Below are 18,857 nucleotides of genomic sequence, written 5' to 3'. Positions count from 1 at the left end.
ACTCATCAGACTGTCACTAGTCATTCACTATTATATTTTACTTATGATTGTCTTAAATGTATATCCGATATTATTATAAATGATGTCCTTTATAACTAATGTAATCTACGTACCTATTTCAAAAAATAAAACTAGGACATCATTAATTAAAAAGAAAATAATGTGATCTTCTACTGCACCACCACCATATTTTTATTTTTGTTGTTAGCCATTTTTGGTGTCGTTAATGTGTCTCCACCGTCCAACCAAAAAGCATTGTTGGCTTTATGTTTCTTGCTACAAGAAGCTTACTTAGGCATCTTTGATTCATATTAAAGGCACCAACTTCTCTCCATGCGAGTCATATGATCTCATTCTCCAAAAATACTACCACTTGATTTCCGATTACAAGACAAATTCAATCAACCCTTCCATTTGGCAACTCAACAAGCTCCTAACACTAATCATCCTTGATTAGAAAGGCATCGCTGACGAAATTTCATCGTGCGTGGCATTGTTGTCCAACTTGAGTCTTGGATCTCATTGTCAATTTACTGTCGTGAAATCTCAAAATAGATAGGGACTCTCCAAAAGTTCATTGTCTTAAACTCTCGAGCAAATTGATAAAATCCGAAGCTCCATTGTTATATATATATATATTGACGTAAAATGAAATGTTGAAAGTTAAAATACTTGAATGAAATAAGTATCAAAGTGAAATCACTTGAACGTTAAAGAGTACTTTTTAACATCATACCAAGGAATTAACTTACTTGCCTTTCATTGCTTTGTGTTGGACGAATTATGGGTATTAACATTACTCTTTCTAGTTGTAGTATACTTGAATTATATATATATATATATATATATAATGTTACCATTACAAATTAAAATTGCTTTATTTTAAATCGAACTCATTCTTGTAATCGAACGGTATATGTACTCAAATTTTGAAATATATGCTCCATAAGAATATGTTTAATCTTTAAAAACCTTTTTAAATACTTGAAAATTGGATTATACACACTCTTAGAGCATAACCATATTTGAATATAGCTCAAAATAAAATAGGTATCAGAAGCAAAATGAAAAATCCAAAATAACATGCAAAGATATATACATTTCATCTGTTAGATTCTCAAAAGGAAAAATTAAAACTGCTGGTGAAACCGCTCATAGAAGGAGAACAACATTAAACTATTGGTACCTTATTCGAGGGGGGAAAAAGAGTGATTTTTAACAGTTTCAACAATAGTTACAACAGCGCCAATGTTCTAAAATTTTTGCAGCTAATAGCTTTGAAAATGGTCTAACAATACACAAGGAACATGCACCGGTTTACTACATTCCAAAAAGGTTGTATGTAATTCCACATATAAGCAAGATTTCCATCCAAATAATTTATAAGTATTTCACACTACCATCATCATTGCAATCTGTCAAGCCAACACCACCTCACAACCCTAGGATAGATGCTTGAAATTTTGAGAAAAGAAACAAGTCTGATAAGGGCCAAAATCACCAATACCAAATCACGCAGAAATGTGAATGGGAAGAAGAAAAAGGAGAACAAGGTTAAGAAAAGAAGATCCAATAAAGAGAATTCATATGTTTTTCATTTCATGACCATCACTTGTTACTTCCAGTCTTTTTATACCTGAAACTATACCTATCTGTTACTTCCAGTAATTCAAATTTAATCTATATTATATGAATAAAGATCACAAGCTGCAGTATGCAACCTCAATGTTTCAAAAGATTATTTGCAATATTCACAATATAAGACAAACAGCAAGTACGGATATTAGTTTCCCATTTCGATATAAGAAACATATGAAAGTTCTAGAGAGGAAAGAGTGAAGAGCAGAACATTTAGCAATATCTGACTCTAATTCACCTAGAATCTTGATTTTGTAATCTTGACAGTCTATCAGCCTCAATAATCTAACAAGTTCATAAAATCACTACTTCAGATCCCCTATTTCTATCTCTTTCGAAGTAAAGTTTAGCCTTACATTCATCAGGAACATTAAATCAACAACCAAATTCCAAAACCTAGAAAGAATTTGAATCATTTTTTGCGACAAGTTGACAACCAAAGGCACAAGAAGGTCAATACTTAAGTGTTAAATATAAAAAAATTAGGATGGTGAACCAAGTTATAGATAACAAAGTTTATCCCTTGACAATTATTCAATGAAATGGAACCAGAGGACAAGGAAAGGATCTACCTTTTGCAGAACTCAGTTACGTATCGTGAGCTGTTGTAGAAGAGAAACCACATCAACACAATCACCAACGTGTCTTCCAAAGTTTAGGAACTAACATTTGAGACATTACAATGGTACATGGACTTAAAAACTATTGCGGTGAACAAAGAATAGGACCCTTTGACTATTCTAATTCAAAGATAAGAAAACCAATTTTCTCAAAATTCCAAAATCAAACTGTAAAATTATGCCAACAGACCAAATACTAAAATGATGACATAGCAGAATACTAGAAACAGCTCCTTATATAGCAATATCAGCATAATTTTGTCATATGTGATATGACTATATGAGAGGCTTCCCTTTCTTATGTAAAAGAGGAATGATGATGAAGTTATCATGACAAAATACTAGCGGCCCTTACAGTGTTCAAATCCCAAGAATTCTAAAACAGAACTTATACATACTAGGTATCTTCAGATAAAAATGAAGTGAAAAAAGGATACTGAAAAGGTAACGTTCCCACCAATCCAGCATGTAGAGTCCAAAGGTGACATTGTAGAGATAGATCTTACGCTGAACCCAGTTCATATCTCTAACGCCTATAAAAAATGTATATAAATTCTTGGAAGAATAATTACAGGCACCGGCAATGATCAGCTAAAAATAAAACAATAGAATAGAAGACTACAAATTTATACAAAAATAAATAACAACAATCAAATTAGTAAAAATACGTTGCTCAAATCATCTGAACTTATAATTCAATTTCTATCAGATGTAACTTCTTTTTGCTCAATACAACGGCCATGAATCACACATGATTATAATAAAGATGTGAGGAAAACCCGATATTTCGGTATCCAAACCTTATTGACATTATTTGCTTTGCGATTCTATAAACAAACAACGAAAGAAAATAAATTTTCAAGGGAACGATATTTCAGATACATCCAGGGATAAGGAGCTTAGTTATTTTAATTAAATGAAAATAAAAGAAAAATAAACGCAAGAAAAATAAAAGAAATAACTTCAGATTTATTGAACAAATTGACAAAAAAAACAGTAAAACAAAATCTTGAGGAGAAAGGGAACCAAAAGCTTACCTCACGAATGCAGACCGCTTCGACGGTAACGTTAATGACCGCTCCAGTGATCGGATCGAGAAAGCGGAGCTCCTATGAGATTTGCTAAGCCAAGGAGATGAAAGAAAAGTTTGGGCCTTTTGAGTCTTTTACGGTCAAATAAGACAGCAAATACTTTTCCTTTAAGAAATTAAATGTCGGTTCTACCATTTTTAATGACGCGTCAATTATTGATTCGTTACACTTTTATGCAACCAAACAGTGGTTTGTACTGTAAAACTCCGTGTATTGATTTCAGTAGGGCTTACATGAAAAATCAGCCCTCAAACTATGTTATTTTTCTTGAGTACCTAAACTAATTTTTTTTATTTATCAAATCAGGTACCTAAATTATTTTCTTCACTATTTTAAAATCTTTTGTTATTCCCGTTCGAAAAGAATATCTTTTAACCAATTATACGTTGACACATCATATTTAATATTTCAACCAAAATATTTATTTAAATTTAAAAAATAATTAAATTTTAATGAAAATAATATAAACTAAAAATAATCCCACGTCTCATTCATTCGAAAAAGAAATCTCCCACCTTAAAATAATATCTCTTTCAAGACCCTAAATCTCTATTCCATTTTCTCTCTTCAATTAAATTTCAACTCAAAGGAAAAGATTCTCGAAAGATAAACGGAAAAAAAGGTATCATTTAACTTCATTTTACACTCAATCAAGGAAAATATATTTTACATTTTTTCTTAACATGTATTGGAATATTAGTAATGCATGAGTGTGATTGTGTGTGAATATAGGCGTGTGCTGTTGAGCTGATATGGTTTTGTGAGTTGGTAGTTGGTTAGGTTCTGTTAGCAAGTTGTTAAGAGTTGGTTAACGCTGTTAAGCCAGCTCAGCTGAATAAATGTATATATATATAGATCTAGCTGATAAATGAAAGAAAGAGATACGTTTTTTGTATTACTTCAATATTCTTGAATCTCAACATGGTATCTTTCGCTGGACAATCCGGACGACTTGCTTCTGTTTCCGCTGCTTGACAAGAGTCCTCACAATGAGCGTTGATCAGCTTGCTTCTTCAATGGAGGGGGTCTCGAGGAATGCTAAGGCTTTATCGAATAAAATAGTCAATGTCGTATTGGATCAATCAAATTTTATATTGTGGAAGCAACAGGTGCTTCTCACTGTTCGCAGCCATAGACTTGAACGGCTTCTCACTGGCTCCATGATTGCTCCGTCACAAACGGTGGTTAGTGATTCTGGTGAGGAAGTATTGAACGAGTTATATGAAGAATATGTGGCTCAGGACAGTGCTCTAGCGTCCTGGCTTCTGTCAACAATCAGTCCACAGTTGTTACCTCAGTTTGTGGGTGCTGAAACAGCCTCTGCTGTGTGGAGGACAGTGCTTCAATTTTTCTCGAACAGATCCACAACGGCGGTTATCAGCTTGCATTACAAGCTTCAGTCTCTTAAGAAAGGAGACGAGTCCATGCGAGTTTATTTTACTCGCATTAAAGAGGTGTGTGATGCATTAGCATCGTGCGGCAGTGTTGTGTCACAGGCAGTGCATGTTGCGAGCATTTTAAAGGGGTTACCACTTGAGTACCAACCTTTTGTGGCTGTCATAACAACCCTGCGTGAGTCGGTGTCTCTTGACACTATTTACACTATGTTGATGGATGTGGAAACTCAATTAGCAGGATTTTGTGATCCACTTGAGTCACTTCCTATGAGTGCACATATGGTTCAAGGGCAAGTGTCAAGTAAGACTGTGGATCCGTCTGATCGTAACACTGTGTCTAGTCAAATGTACTCACGTGGTCGATCGACAGGTCGAGGTCGGGGTCGATCTCGGTTGCAATGCCAATTATGTGGCAAAAATGGCCATTTAGTCGACCGGTGTTGGCATCGATTTGATGAAGACTTCCCTGGTGTTACAGCCAACAGCAACAATTATTCAAAGGCTGAGTCAGGAAATGCTTACTATGCTGCCAAGGATAATTCGTATGATTGCAATACCAGTAAAAAATCTGGTGCCCATCAGCTCAAGTCACAGGTTGCTAGTGAACACTGGGTGGTGGATTCGGGTGTCACACATCATGTCACCTTTGATGGCACAAACATCTCACAGACAATGGACTTTAATAATCCAGGTAAATTAATAGTTGGTGATGGTGGTGTTTTAAATGTACAAACTGTTGGTAGCTCTTCTCTATTTACATCATCGCGTGTACTGTTGTTAACCGATTTGTTGCATGTGCCAAGAATAACCAAGAATCTGCTATCGGTGTCAAAGCTTGCTAGGGATAACAACATTTTCCTTGAATTTCATGCGCATTAGTGTTGTGTACGTGATGAGAAAACCAGTTCAATTTTACTTCGAGGGAAGGAAGATGGTGGCTTATACTCCTTTGTAGTTAGCTCAACACCTGAAGATAATTCCAAGGCAGAGAATTACTCAACACAACTGTCTACAGCTGTGTATGACTTGTGGCATCAGCGTTTGGGACATCCTTCGCAAGACAGCTTACTGAAAGTTTGTAAAGAAATAAATGTAATTCTTCCTTCAAGTGTTAATAAAATGTGTGTTGCATGCCAAATAGGAAAGAGCCATAAATTGCCATTTCATGCTTCTACAACAATATATGATGCTCCTTTTCAGTTAGTTTTCACAGACCTTTGGGGACCTTCACATGTTGCTTCAACTGGTTACAAGTACAATGTCACCTTTGTTGATGCATGTAGCAAACACTCATGGCTTTACCTACTCAAAGACAAAGCTCAAGCAATTAGTGCATTTGAAATGTTCCAGCAGATGGTAAATGTGCAGTTTGATTTTCCCATCAAGGATGTTCAGAGCGATTGGGGAGGTGAATATCGAAGGCTGTCGAGCTGCTTGTTGAAAGCAGGCATTGCACACAGGCTTACATGTCCACACACTTCTGAGTAGAATGGAGTGGTAGAACGCAAGCATCGTCATGTTATAGAGCTAGCTCTTGTGCTGCTTGCTCAAGCGTCGATGCCTGTCAAATTTTGGGCTTATGCAGTTGTTACTACAATCCATTTAATTAACAGACTGCCTACAAGGGTCTTGCATGGTGCATCACCGTTCGAGAAGCTATTTCATCAAAAACCTGCTTATGGACAGCTAAGAGTATTTGGTTACCTTTGTTTTCCTCATTTGAGACCATACTTGAAGCACAAGTTGGACTTTAGGTCCAAACCATGCACCTTCTTAGGCTATAGTACTCGGCATAAGGGTTTTCAGTGTCTTGCTGATGATGGTCGAATCTATATCACAAGACATGTGGTGTTTGATGAGAGTAAGTTTCCATTTGCAAAGAAATGTGCTCAGTTACCTGCTGCCACATCGACCACCAACAAACCATCTGGCTCAATCGAAATTGTTACTGATGTTAGCAGACTTCAAGGAGAAAGGTGCACCGCAGGGTCTCAACATAATTTAGTAGATAATGCAAATGATGATTCAAGTAGTTTTCTTGTTGCAAGTTTAGGTCATCGGGTGGAGACTGTTGATAATGTGTCGAGTGCTGAGCAACAACTGTCGAGTGATTTTTCAGTCACTGGTCAAAATACTAGTAATACTGAGCAGGTTGAGGTAGTCAGTACACATGATGAAACTCAAGAGTTGAATACCACAGAAGAAGGTGCAGAAAATTTGAGTGATGCACAAGTTAATAGTCATCTGATGATGACAAGGAGTAAATGTGGCATATTCAGACCAAAGGTTTTTACCTTTAATGCTGTGAGTGAAGTCCCAAACAATGTCTATGAGGCTCTCAATAATTCGAGCTGGAGAGAAGCTGTTCAGGCCGAGTTTGATGCACTGCAAAGAAACAATACTTGGTCGGTTATGAAGATGCCTACAGATCGTGAGGTGATTGGATACAAATGGTTATTTCGAATAAAAAGGAGACCTGATGGAACTGTGGAAAGACACAAAGCTAGGCTTGTGGCAAAGGGATACTCGCAAGTACTTGGTTGCGATTTTAAAGAGACCTATAGTCCTGTTGTTAAGTTTGCCACATTGAATACAATGTTATCAATTGCTGTTGCGAGGAATTGGCCATTACGACAAATCGATGTGAATAATGCTTTCTTGAATGGTGATCTAACCGAGGATGTCTTTATGCAGCATCCACCTGGGTTTGAGGAATATGCTGCTGATGAAAGTTTGCTTGTATGTAAACTTAACAAAGCATTATATGGTCTTCGACAGGCACCAAGGAACTGGCATGATAAACTTAAAACCAGTTTGATCAGGATGGGATTCAGTGAGTCTCGAGCTGATGTCTCACTGTTTGTTAAGAATAATGGAGGTTGTTTTACTTATATTCTTGTCTATGTTGATGACATAATCCTTACTGGTGGTTCCTCTCATGTTATTGATGAAGTGGTGAGAACATTGAACCTGCAATTTTCTTGAAAAGATTTAGGAGAGCTATCCTACTTTTTGGGTATTGAAGTTACAAGAAAAAATGTGTCCTTGGTGTTGTCTCAGAGGAAGTATATAATTGAGTTGTTAGAGAAAACAAATTTACTAGGTGCTACACCCACCGCTACTCTGATGATTGGTGCTCCAAATTGTTGTAACTAAAAAGATAAAATTATAAAAATATTTTTCTTATTTAAAGGTAATTCTTTTGTATTTTTATTTTTTTTCTGTTTGTTCATTCTTTTGATCTTAACTTTATATTTATTTGAAAAATCTATTAAAAAGCAAACCGATGAAGTAAGGAAAGGAAAAGACTTTCAAATAAATATCCATAAATTTAGCCTCGAGGTTTCTCGATGAAAACTGATGGTAGATCTTCATATCATAAATAACTTGATGACCAAATTTGGATCCTTTTACATGTTAGAAAAGATAATTCTTTTTGTTGTCCTTTTTATTCTTTAAAAGAATAATTTAATTATATTCTTATAATTTTATTTTAATTTCTCTTAAATTGGATTTTAAATTTATTTTTATTAAGTCTAACTTATTTTTCAATTTGGTTCATGTTTCTTTGATCTAACTTAATTTTTTTTACTTTTAGTTTATCATAATTATGCTACTGTCACTTTTTTTTATTTCTAATTTTAATTTGATTTCATTTCTTTTTCCCTTTTTCTTTTTTTATTTTGATCCTTTTTTGAATTATGTATAAAAATTAACTCTAGTTTAATTTTTTTTTCATTTTTTTAATTTAACATTCTAAATGTATTTTTTTTATATATTTTAGATTACTCTTTTTACATTTGTACCTCGTTCATTTATTTTCATGTTTATTTATTCTCTCGTGAAATTTAAATATTTCTATGTAATTTCAGTATTAATTTACTTTCTTATGTATATTTTCTATTGTTTCTTTTATTGTAGTACTCGTGACTCTTTTGTCTCACATTTACAGGTCTAACCCAATTTATTTTGGAGAAAATAACCTCAGTGACCAAAAATACTTTATAATATACGAATTTAACCAACTTTTTTTGGATTTGCCAAAATGACCAACAAATTCGCAACGCGAACTCCAATTTCGCAACTCAGTTTCCAATTTCGCAACGTGAATTTGTAAATCGCAACACAAAAGTCAAATTCGCAACGCGATAGTCAAATTCGCAACACAAAGTCAAATTCGCAACGCGGAATTTCAAATTCGCAACTGAATTTCAAATTCGCAACAGGTTTTAGTTTCGCAACACAAATGTTTTTGGTATATAACAACGCAGCAGCAACAACTTATAACCTAAATCGTAACTCATTCAATCTCTATCTATCACTCTCTCCGACGACATCCGTTCCTATATCCAATGACATCCTTCCCCATCTCTAATTTTTTTTTTACATAATTTTATTTCTCTATAATTTTTCAATGATTTCTCTCCCAAATTATCAACTATCAACTTAATAAAGGTATGTTTTTCTCTAAGTTAGTGATGATATCTAGTTTATAGCTCGTTTGTTTAGTAAATTAATTTACAATTTGTAGAATGAAATCATCTAAGGTTGATCATGTTTGGATAGATTTTTGTTTTGGAGGATCATGTGAGAATGTTCATGGTATTTTACAATATGTGTCTTTACCCATGAATCTTCAACTAAAACTGTCATTAAAAAAGTTAACTTATAAAACTCTAATGTTACGTGTTGCAAAGAAATTAAATTTAGAGCCTCTAAGTGGATTTAGGCTATCTTATCAGAGAAAATGTAAAGTTTATTTGTTAACCGACAATGAAGATGTTGAACGATTCATTGCTTACATTAGTGTTTCGCAAGAAGATGATGTTACATTGTATGTTGTTGAACCTAGAAGTAGTGAAGTTGGGTCAGTAGCGGGTAGTAATCAACTAAGTTCATCAACCCAAAATTTAATGGTTCCACCACAATTTCATCACCAAGCAAATTTTATTTCACAACATTTCCAATACCAAACACAATATCAAACACAATCTCAAAACCCACAACCTTTTCCTAATCCAAATCCCAATCAACTTTCAGCACCAAATTTCGGTTTTCGTATTGACCAGTTAGACGATTATGAACCAACAGAAAAAAATTATGAGTACTAGTCAGTATTCAAAATTTGATCTTGGTCAATACCCGGAATTTGATCTTGGGGAATACTCGGATTTTGATGAGTGATGGAAGAAGAAACAGACCCTGCATGTAATGATTTTGATATTGGTCAATACCCGAATTTTGATGATGAAATAGTCGCTGTCGAGGAAGATGTTGTTGATGATAATGAGGAGGAAGTTACGACTGTGAATGAACATGTTGAACATTCATTCTGTAATTCATATAACCCTGAATATGAAGAAGAAGTCCCCGAAGAAATGAAAAAGAAGAAAATGCCACGGGAGTATAACTGGAATATGCCATAATTACTTCAGATACAGGAAGAAGAGTTGGTAAAGATAGCAGTTGATTGTTACACAAAAGTTATTCGTATAAAGAAAGATGATTGTTTTGATACAAAGAAAGACTTGAAGATAGCTTTGTATACGAAATGTGTGGAAGATGGCTATCAACTAAAAGTTAACAAATCAAGCAAAGATCGTTTCGAAACAAGGTGTATGATTGACAAAAACTATTCGTGGCGTATGATTGCAAAGAGGATAAAAGATTGCGAAATGTTTCAAGTTAGGACTTTTATTGATAAACATACATGTTCAAGAACCCAAGTTTTTCCTCACTATAGACAGGCAAACAAAAAGGTGTTGGGTGGTTTTCTGGCTGAGTTAATGTTTTTGAATGGAAGGGTATATCGGGAACATGAAATTATGACTGACATGAATGCTCGGTTCAAGATTAGTATCTCATATTCTTAAGCTTGGAGAGCCAAATGTTATGCCTTGGAATTGTTGAGGGGGTCGCCAGAAGCATCGTTTGTCCAACTTCCGGCTTGTTGTCACAATTTAAAGATGAAAAATCCTGGGTCGGTAACTCATATCAAAACATATAGAGATGGACGCTTTGAGTTGTTGTTTATTGCCATTGGTGCTGCGGTTAGTAAATAATTATAATTTTGTTGACTCATTTTTGTTAGTTGCATGCATTTTACATTTAAATGATTATATTTCTTGTGTATATGATTTTGTAGATTCGTTCGTTTATTACTTGCATGTTCCCAGTTATTATAGTTGACAGAGCACATTTGAAAGGTCGATACCTTGGAGTAAACTTATTAGCAGTAGCCATGGATTCTAACAATGGGATACTGCCAATAGCTTACGGGGTTGGCAAATCTGAAACCTCTGATTCATGGACATGGTTTATGGGGCATCTTAGGGATTACATATGTCCTATTAGCAATCTGACAATCATATCCGATAGGGCAAACTCAATTGACAATGATGTTAGAAGGTGTTTCCTAGATGCTTTTCATGGACTTTGTGGTGTTCATTTGTACAGAAATCTAAAATCAAGGTCTGCTGGTATAAAAAATCACAAATGGACATACTGGAAGGCTGTAAAAGCTTATCGGGAAGTGGATTTTAATAAGCATATAAATTGTTTAAGACGTGTTTTGCCTCAATGTGCTCAAACACTAGAAGATATCGGGTTTGAAAGATGGTCAAGAGTACATCAACTTGGAGCAAGATATGGTTTCATGACGTCTAATAGTGCAGAATCAATCAACGCTCTAAGTCATCATTCCCGAAAATTACCCATTACGATGTTAATGGAGTTTTTTTGAGCCTCTATTCAACAGTGGTACTACAAGAAAAGAAACCATGCAGGTATTATTTCTTTAAATTCGTAACTTATCATATATTTTACTAAGTATTATTTATTTAAATTTACAGGAACATTGGAACGTCGTGTTACACCATGGACTGAAAAAAAGATAACGAAACATGTTGTGAAGTCAACGTCATGGAGAGTTGAACCATGTTCAAACACTTTGTTTGAAGTATTGGATAATAACTTAAATGGGCTTGTCGATCTAAATGCAAAGACGTGTAGTTGTAAGAAATGGCAAACATCTGGTTATTCGTGTGGTCATGTTATAAAAGTTGCTCTTCAACTAAACCAAGATGATTCAAGTGCATACGCTATGGATTGCTACACTACAGAAGTATATCGACAGACTTATGTCGAGATTGTCTACCCATGTCCACATCCTTTTGAATGAGACATACCAGATGACTTACAAATAGTTTTGCCACCAGTCATGGACAGTAGGCTACCTGGCCGACCAAAAAATCACGATCGTATACTGTCTAAGGGTGAAGAGAAGAGGATATCGACATGTAGTCGGTGCAAGGAAAGTGGTCATACAAGGTTGACCTGTGGATCACCAGTGCCATCACAATCATCTTTTCCTCTACCAAAAAATGGATCCTTATCACAATCCAAAGCTCATGTGGTTCCAAACAAAAGGAAATCAAAATCGCAATCAAAATCAAAATCCCAATCACAACCGGCTTCACCTTTTGGGACTTATTAACTTAGGTGATTTTTAAATGCAAACGTTGTATTATGTGTATTTTATGTATGAACGCATACATTTTTAGTTAGACATTCATTAGTAACTTGAGTTTGAACATTGCTATGATCTGTTCAGTTGTTATCATGTTGGGATTTTCTCTTGTGTTTGATTGCTTGGATAGTTGTTCTTTTGTTTCTTCAAGTGTCCTTAGCTTGTATTTATAGCTTGGAATGTGTTTGATGTTGTATATAACTTGATGTTGTATGTTGCGATCAACGCGAAAGTCAAATTCGCAACACTAAAGTCAAATTCGCAATGCGAAAGTCAAATTCGCAAACTGAAAATCGCGTTGCGAATTTGACTATCGCAACGCTTATTTCGTGTTACGAATTTGAGTTTCGCATTGCAAATTTAACTTTCATGTTGTACATTATTTGAACATTATTATGGGTACATTATTTGGAAAATAATGTTCCGGACTTCGTTAGAAATAACCATTTTTCATCGGATTAATTTCGTTTTTGTGGGTACATTATTTGAACATTGTTATGTATAAATTTGTTGTGTATGTATGTTTTGGTTTGATTATATTGTATGTATATTTTCATTTAGATGAGATGGGATGTGTATAACAAAACAATTATGAGATGGGTTGTGTATAACAAAACAATCTATCTCTTCCATGTGAGTACTTTATTCCAACCATGTGACAAGTGTGACAACCCCATCAACTCACAACTCATCTTTGAACTCAATCAATATTGTCTTTTAGCTTGATGGTTCATAAAGCATGTTACTTGAACAGTATGAATCAATTATGCAATTTCCATGTTCAATTTAACACTGCATTTCAAATTCATTTCATATGTAATTAGAGTTTGAATTTAAATTTCAATTTGAGTTTGAATTTCAATATAAATTTTGGCTCCACTATAAATATTAGCCCAAGCCAAAATGCATGTTATCATTGATTATTCCTAATTTCCATTGTTTTTTTCAACTTTAAATGCGAGGGAAATCCCGACCATCGTAATTTTTGGTCAACTTTAATGCGTCAGAAATGTTTCGACCGTATGATCTGGGTGGTATACGAGAAATGCAACAAATGAAAACTAAAAATCCCGATAATTGAGGGCTACAACTTGTAATAATAACAAAAATAATAAGTCCGAAATGCTTTCGAGTACCACCCAAATCATAAGTCCAAAATGCTTTCGATGCTCATCAAAATCCAAAACTCATATGGTGCCAAGCAAAAGGAAATCAAAATCCAAATCTCATATAGTGCCAAGCAAAAGGAAATCAAAATCTACAACTTGAGTTTGAACATTGCTATGATCTGTTCAGTTGTTATCATGTTGGGATTTTCTCTTGTGTTTGATTGCTTGGATAGTTGTTCTCTTGTTTCTTCAAGTGTCCTTAGCTTGTATTTATAGCTTGGAATGTGTTTGATGTTGTATATAACTTGATGTTGTATGTTGCGATCAACGCAAAAAGTCAAATTCGCAACGCAAAATAAGTGTTGCGATAGTTAAATTCGCAAACCGAAAATTGTGTTGCGAATTTGACTATCACAACGCTTATTTCGCGTTGCAAATTTGACTTTTGCGTTGCGAATTTGTACCTACAACAGGTCTTTTTTGCCTTCAAACATAATGCAGATTGAATTTTTTAGAAACAACAAATCAACTTTTACAAATCAATTAAACAAGCAAAAAAATAATTCTTATTTACACATCAAATTAAACAAATCAACTTTTACAAATCAATTAATCAAAAAATAAATCTTATTTCCTCATCAATTAAACAAATCAACTTTCAATGTAAAATTCAATTAAACAAAGAAAAAAAAGTGTACCCCAGACTGTTGTTTATGCACAAACACATCAATTTCACGCAGCTCACTTCAGGATTAACCTGCAAAAACCAAACATTTGCTCAAACAACACTTTCTACACATCTAAAACCAACAAACAACAAATTACTGCATTCTATGTACTTAACCAAATATTTTCAAACCAATTAAAGAGTATATATGTTAACACTTGCTCAAAATTACCAATTGTTTATGCACACTTTCAGCACGCGGATGCAGGTAGGCAGCATCTCGTATATATCGATCTGCCCATATAATGTCGAAACCACAAGCCTACTGCACCTCTATCTCTATCTGTGGGAGGTAGATTCTATTTACTTCTTATCGTCAAACGTTCCAAGCACAAGCATACGAGAGGACCACAATCCCCTCTGGCTCCCTGTATTTGTTGTGGCGCAGTCTCGTCTCTGATCATTGTAATTTTTAACTTCTTTGGCTTCTTGTTCCAAAATTTGTCCAATAATCAATCGCATCCAAGTATTTAGCCAAATGATTGCTCCATCCCTTTGTAATAATATCTCTCAAATCAGACAATGGTATGTAATTCAACATGCTGCCATATACCACTGTCTTCAGGGATGGGAGCTGAAGCTCAACGAGAAGCCAATGACGACGTTCCAAAACAGGGATAAACACCTGCAATCATAAATAATTGCGCACATCAAATAAAATTTATGAAAACCTTTAAAATATTCAAAAAAAATAAATACTAACCTTATCGACCTCCCACCACGCAGGATAAAGTTTAGCTTTTCCATTACCCAACGTATATGAAGCATCTCTTTGATCCTTCAAGTGAGCTGCGTGAAAAGACATTGGCATAATAGTCCATCGAGTATTTCTTTTCCTCAATTTCCTTATTATTAGAAGACGTGACACCCATGCATCAATATGCTGTTTTATAAAAAAATAAATATATTAGTGAATTTATTAATAATTTAAAAAATTAATCAAAATGCAATATAAGAAGAATATAAGACTTACCACCCATTCGAGATAGCCATTATCTTCAACCCCTAATAAAATACTCCACCAAGACCATTCAAGAAACAAATGAATAGCATCATCGATTTGGCATAGGTCAGAATAATACCCTGATGCAGGGGGATCAGAGACAGATGATGTTGAGCTGTCAAATTGCACCTTGATGGCGCTGAGATACAATGAATTGGCAGATCAGCGCAAAGGCGGGAATTGATTGTGACATGTTCCTCATTGGGGTCGTTTTGAGTATATTTCAGTCTTTTGGCCATAACTTTGGCTACAGGTGTCAGAATCACGCATAAGACCCCAATCCGGAAAGCTCTTTTCGACGCGAACGCTCTCCACATCGAGCTATGCTCCATGTGGCCTTTTTTTCAACCTCAAATTCTTCCGTTTTACCCTCTGAATCACTAGATTTAGATATTTTTTACTATTTATGGTAATATTTCGATTGTCAATTAGGAAGTCAATTTAAATCCGATTTAGGCCTGATTTTTTGGAGATTGCTTATTTTATTTAGAATTTCAATTTAGAGTGATTTTCGGGATTTTGCTATTTTTGGCAAAATTTGAATAAAGACGATTTTTGGCTATAACAGTCCGGCTTGTGGACTGATTTTGGCATTATTGTTTGATTTTATAATATTTTATTAAACCCTAGAGACTTTTTTCTCTGATTTTTTTGGGCAAATTTTCTCTTGTGAATCATCTGTTGGAGCGCCTACAGGATAATCACTATTCTGTCTGGCATCAGTTGGCTTGCTCCGTTCATGTAGATAAAAATCAACTGCGGTCTTAGCCCAAAGGGTATTATCCGTAATTGTTTCCGGTAGTGTTTCCCTCTCCTGCTGAGGAATGGTACTGGCCGATAACACATACGAAAGCCAACTCGTATCCATCATATCGGGCACGGGAGGGGGTTTATCAATATGTCGATATATGACGCCATGTGAATCGAGCTCTTGAATGGCGGGCAGGACCTCTTGAACGATGACAGGGGCCTCTTGAACGGTGGGAGGGGCTTCTTCGATGATGAGAGGGGTCTCTTGAATGATAGGAGGTGCCTCTTGAATGATGATAGGTGCATCGGGCTTATTCTTAAGAGTCTTGGCATTAGTGGGGTGAACGGAGAGGTAATGGCACGTGCACAACGTCTGATGCGTGAACCATATCGTGCAAGAAAAACCCGACGTAAAGCATCTACCTTATCGGGCTGCTAAAAAAATTAATACATAAATCAGTAAATAAATAAATAATGCCGAAAAAAGGATATTTGCATTTTTAGTATAGTATTAAACAAATTTATCTCATTGCTTAGAGTATGAACCTCATTCTGTAACAATGAAACAATCTCGCGTAGAGCGGCAACCTCATCACATAAAGTAGATACCTCACCGCGTAGCGCACCATTGTCATCTCGTAAAAAATCCACCTCACCACATAAAGATCGAACCTCATCACGCCATGCACCATTATCTTCACATAAAGTACCGACCTCGTGATGCAAAGCACCGACCTCATCACGTAATTCCCCTAACTCATCCCGTGGAGGTGGAGAACAGAGAGATAAATGTCATGACCTCTATGTCGGTCGCCTATCATGAGGTGATGGTGGAGAAGAGGCTCGATGATGTGATAGTGGAGGTTGAGAAGAGGCTCGATCAGGTGATGGCTCCGGGTGTCGAGCTGTAGAATCGGACCGATCAGGTGATGGCTCTCGAAGTAGGGGGTGCTCATCATCCATCCCATCAAAAAACTGCTTACTAGCTTGCTACCAATTAGTGGCAAGCTCAGCCTCTGTGGGTGTCAGCCTCTGTAATGGATAGTTGGCCTCTTAACAATATAAAAGCTCAAACAAAGTTAAACTTGTACTAGTAATAACTTGTTTATATATGGTATTAATTGTGTGTTAACTTACATCATTCATCGTCGTATATGGGAGTAACTCTTCCCAATCCAACATGCGGATCCTCTTCCAGGTAATAGCCCTAGGAATATCATTTGATCTTTTTATCGAATATGTCTACATGCTGGGGAAAGCCTCAAATATCCAAATCTACAAACAATATAATACACAAACATTAGTAATTGTTAAATAATTAATTATAATTTTGGAAACATTATATGGAAATTCTTACCTTAAAGGCCCAAGTAAAGCCTGTCAAAGTGTATTTAGAACCATCGCCCCGTAAACTTTTTCGGTCCTCAAATGAAGACGACAACTTCTTCCAGGTAGCTTTCCATAGATATGAACCCCACGGAAACAGGTTCCATGCATTTAGGTCATCTACCAATAATATTAGGTCCTCGGAGATAGGTTGTCTGCCCTCTTTGCCTAAAAAGCCGACATGCAAAAGTAATAAATGGCATACTCGGACAATATCAAGGTCATCGATCCGAGTAAAACCCATCTTTATCAAATAATCTCTTCAAGTCGTCGACGTGTAAACTCGACTTCGACTTTGCCAGCTCAGGAAAAACCCGAGATAACCATGAAGGGCGGGAGATATGACTAGTGTACCGACCTACATCATCGTGTCCGAAGCGTAGACCAGTGATTAAGCAAAACTCCTCCCGCCCAAAACAAGTATGTGCTGGAGGAAAATGAAACCATATCTCCTCATCACCACGTTGTATCCCCTCGGGTAGATTGTTAGTCATGGTCTGAAGAAACAAATGTGTCAACATAGCATCTCCACCCGTATGTTGCATTTTCAGCCATGGCCCGAAGCAAGTATCCTCAAACAATTTTCTTTGTAGAGGTGTAAGCGTCGACGCAATTTTAGTGGCTAGGCTTAATTTATTCCTTAAGGTCAATACAGCCGAAAAAAATTTCTACAAAAATATTAAAAATACTGTTAGATATACCAAAAACTCCTTATTATACACTATAAATAGAGATGATATTAAACAGTGAAAACAAAGCCAAATATGTTTCAAACTAGCACGGTATTGAACCAAGTCATTATTCCATCATAGTTCACAAAATACATCAGATAACATTCCAGAAGTAAGCACTTATATATAAATATTTAAAAGGACAACATATAGGTTTAGTGCAGGTTCAAGGACAACATAAAGAGTTGTAGTTTATTCTTGAAACTTAAATTTGCAACACTGTGAAGTTAGTATTTGTCTTTGTTTTTTGGTTGAAGTAATGTAATTCATTCAAGTTTCAATTTGCAGAATAAAAGAAGTTTCTGAAACTTAAATTCACAACGCGAAAATGAAAATCGCAACGCGAAACTAAAATCGCGTTGCGATTTTCATTTTCATGTTGCGATTTTGGTGTTGCGATTTAGGGTTTCTTCAACAAAAAGACAAAACAAAGACAAATAATAACTTCATAGGGTTAAAGACTAAACATTTTAGCAGTATTGGCAGCAACCGAATAAATTTACTAAGCAATCTTAGTGAAATGGTTAATCTATATATATTGAAATTACCAGTAAATTTATCATCAATATAAGAAAAATCTAATAATAATACAAAAATTTCAAAATAAAAATAAGAGATTAAAAAAACTAACCCTCGGTGGTTGATTTTCCATTTCTGACCGTGAATGGTTGTGAGGGTTGCTCTGAGAGATGGAGAAAGACAGATTTCGTCGGAGATGGGGACGAATGTCACCGTAGAGAGTGAGAGATGGAGATGAGACTGAGTTATGATTTAGGGTTTTAGGTTAGAGATGATTTGCGATAATACTGTTTACATTTGTGTTGCAAAATTAATATTATGTTTCGCGTAAAAATATTTGACTTTCGCGTTGCAAATT

General features: G+C 35.4%; 1 protein-coding gene across 1 annotated transcript; it reads right to left on the bottom strand.

Annotated features, from left to right (window-relative positions):
* Positions 1-2,206: 2,206 nt before the first annotated feature.
* Positions 2,207-3,403, bottom strand: LOC120215490. The gene is made up of 3 exons (XM_039213164.1): positions 3,296-3,403; positions 2,696-2,791; positions 2,207-2,283 (listed from the first exon to the last, which is right to left on the bottom strand). The coding sequence occupies exons 2-3, from the start codon at positions 2,778-2,780 to the stop codon at positions 2,207-2,209; spliced, it is 162 nt and encodes a 53-aa protein (XP_039069095.1). The 5' UTR covers positions 2,781-2,791; positions 3,296-3,403.
* Positions 3,404-18,857: the final 15,454 nt, after the last annotated feature.

The sequence above is a fragment of the Hibiscus syriacus genome, unplaced genomic scaffold (genome assembly GCF_006381635.1).
Source record: "Hibiscus syriacus cultivar Baekdansim isolate YM2019G1 unplaced genomic scaffold, ASM638163v2 tig00110122_pilon, whole genome shotgun sequence".
NCBI lineage: Eukaryota > Viridiplantae > Streptophyta > Magnoliopsida > Malvales > Malvaceae > Hibiscus > Hibiscus syriacus.
This window is presented reverse-complemented; position numbering and strand designations above follow the sequence as displayed.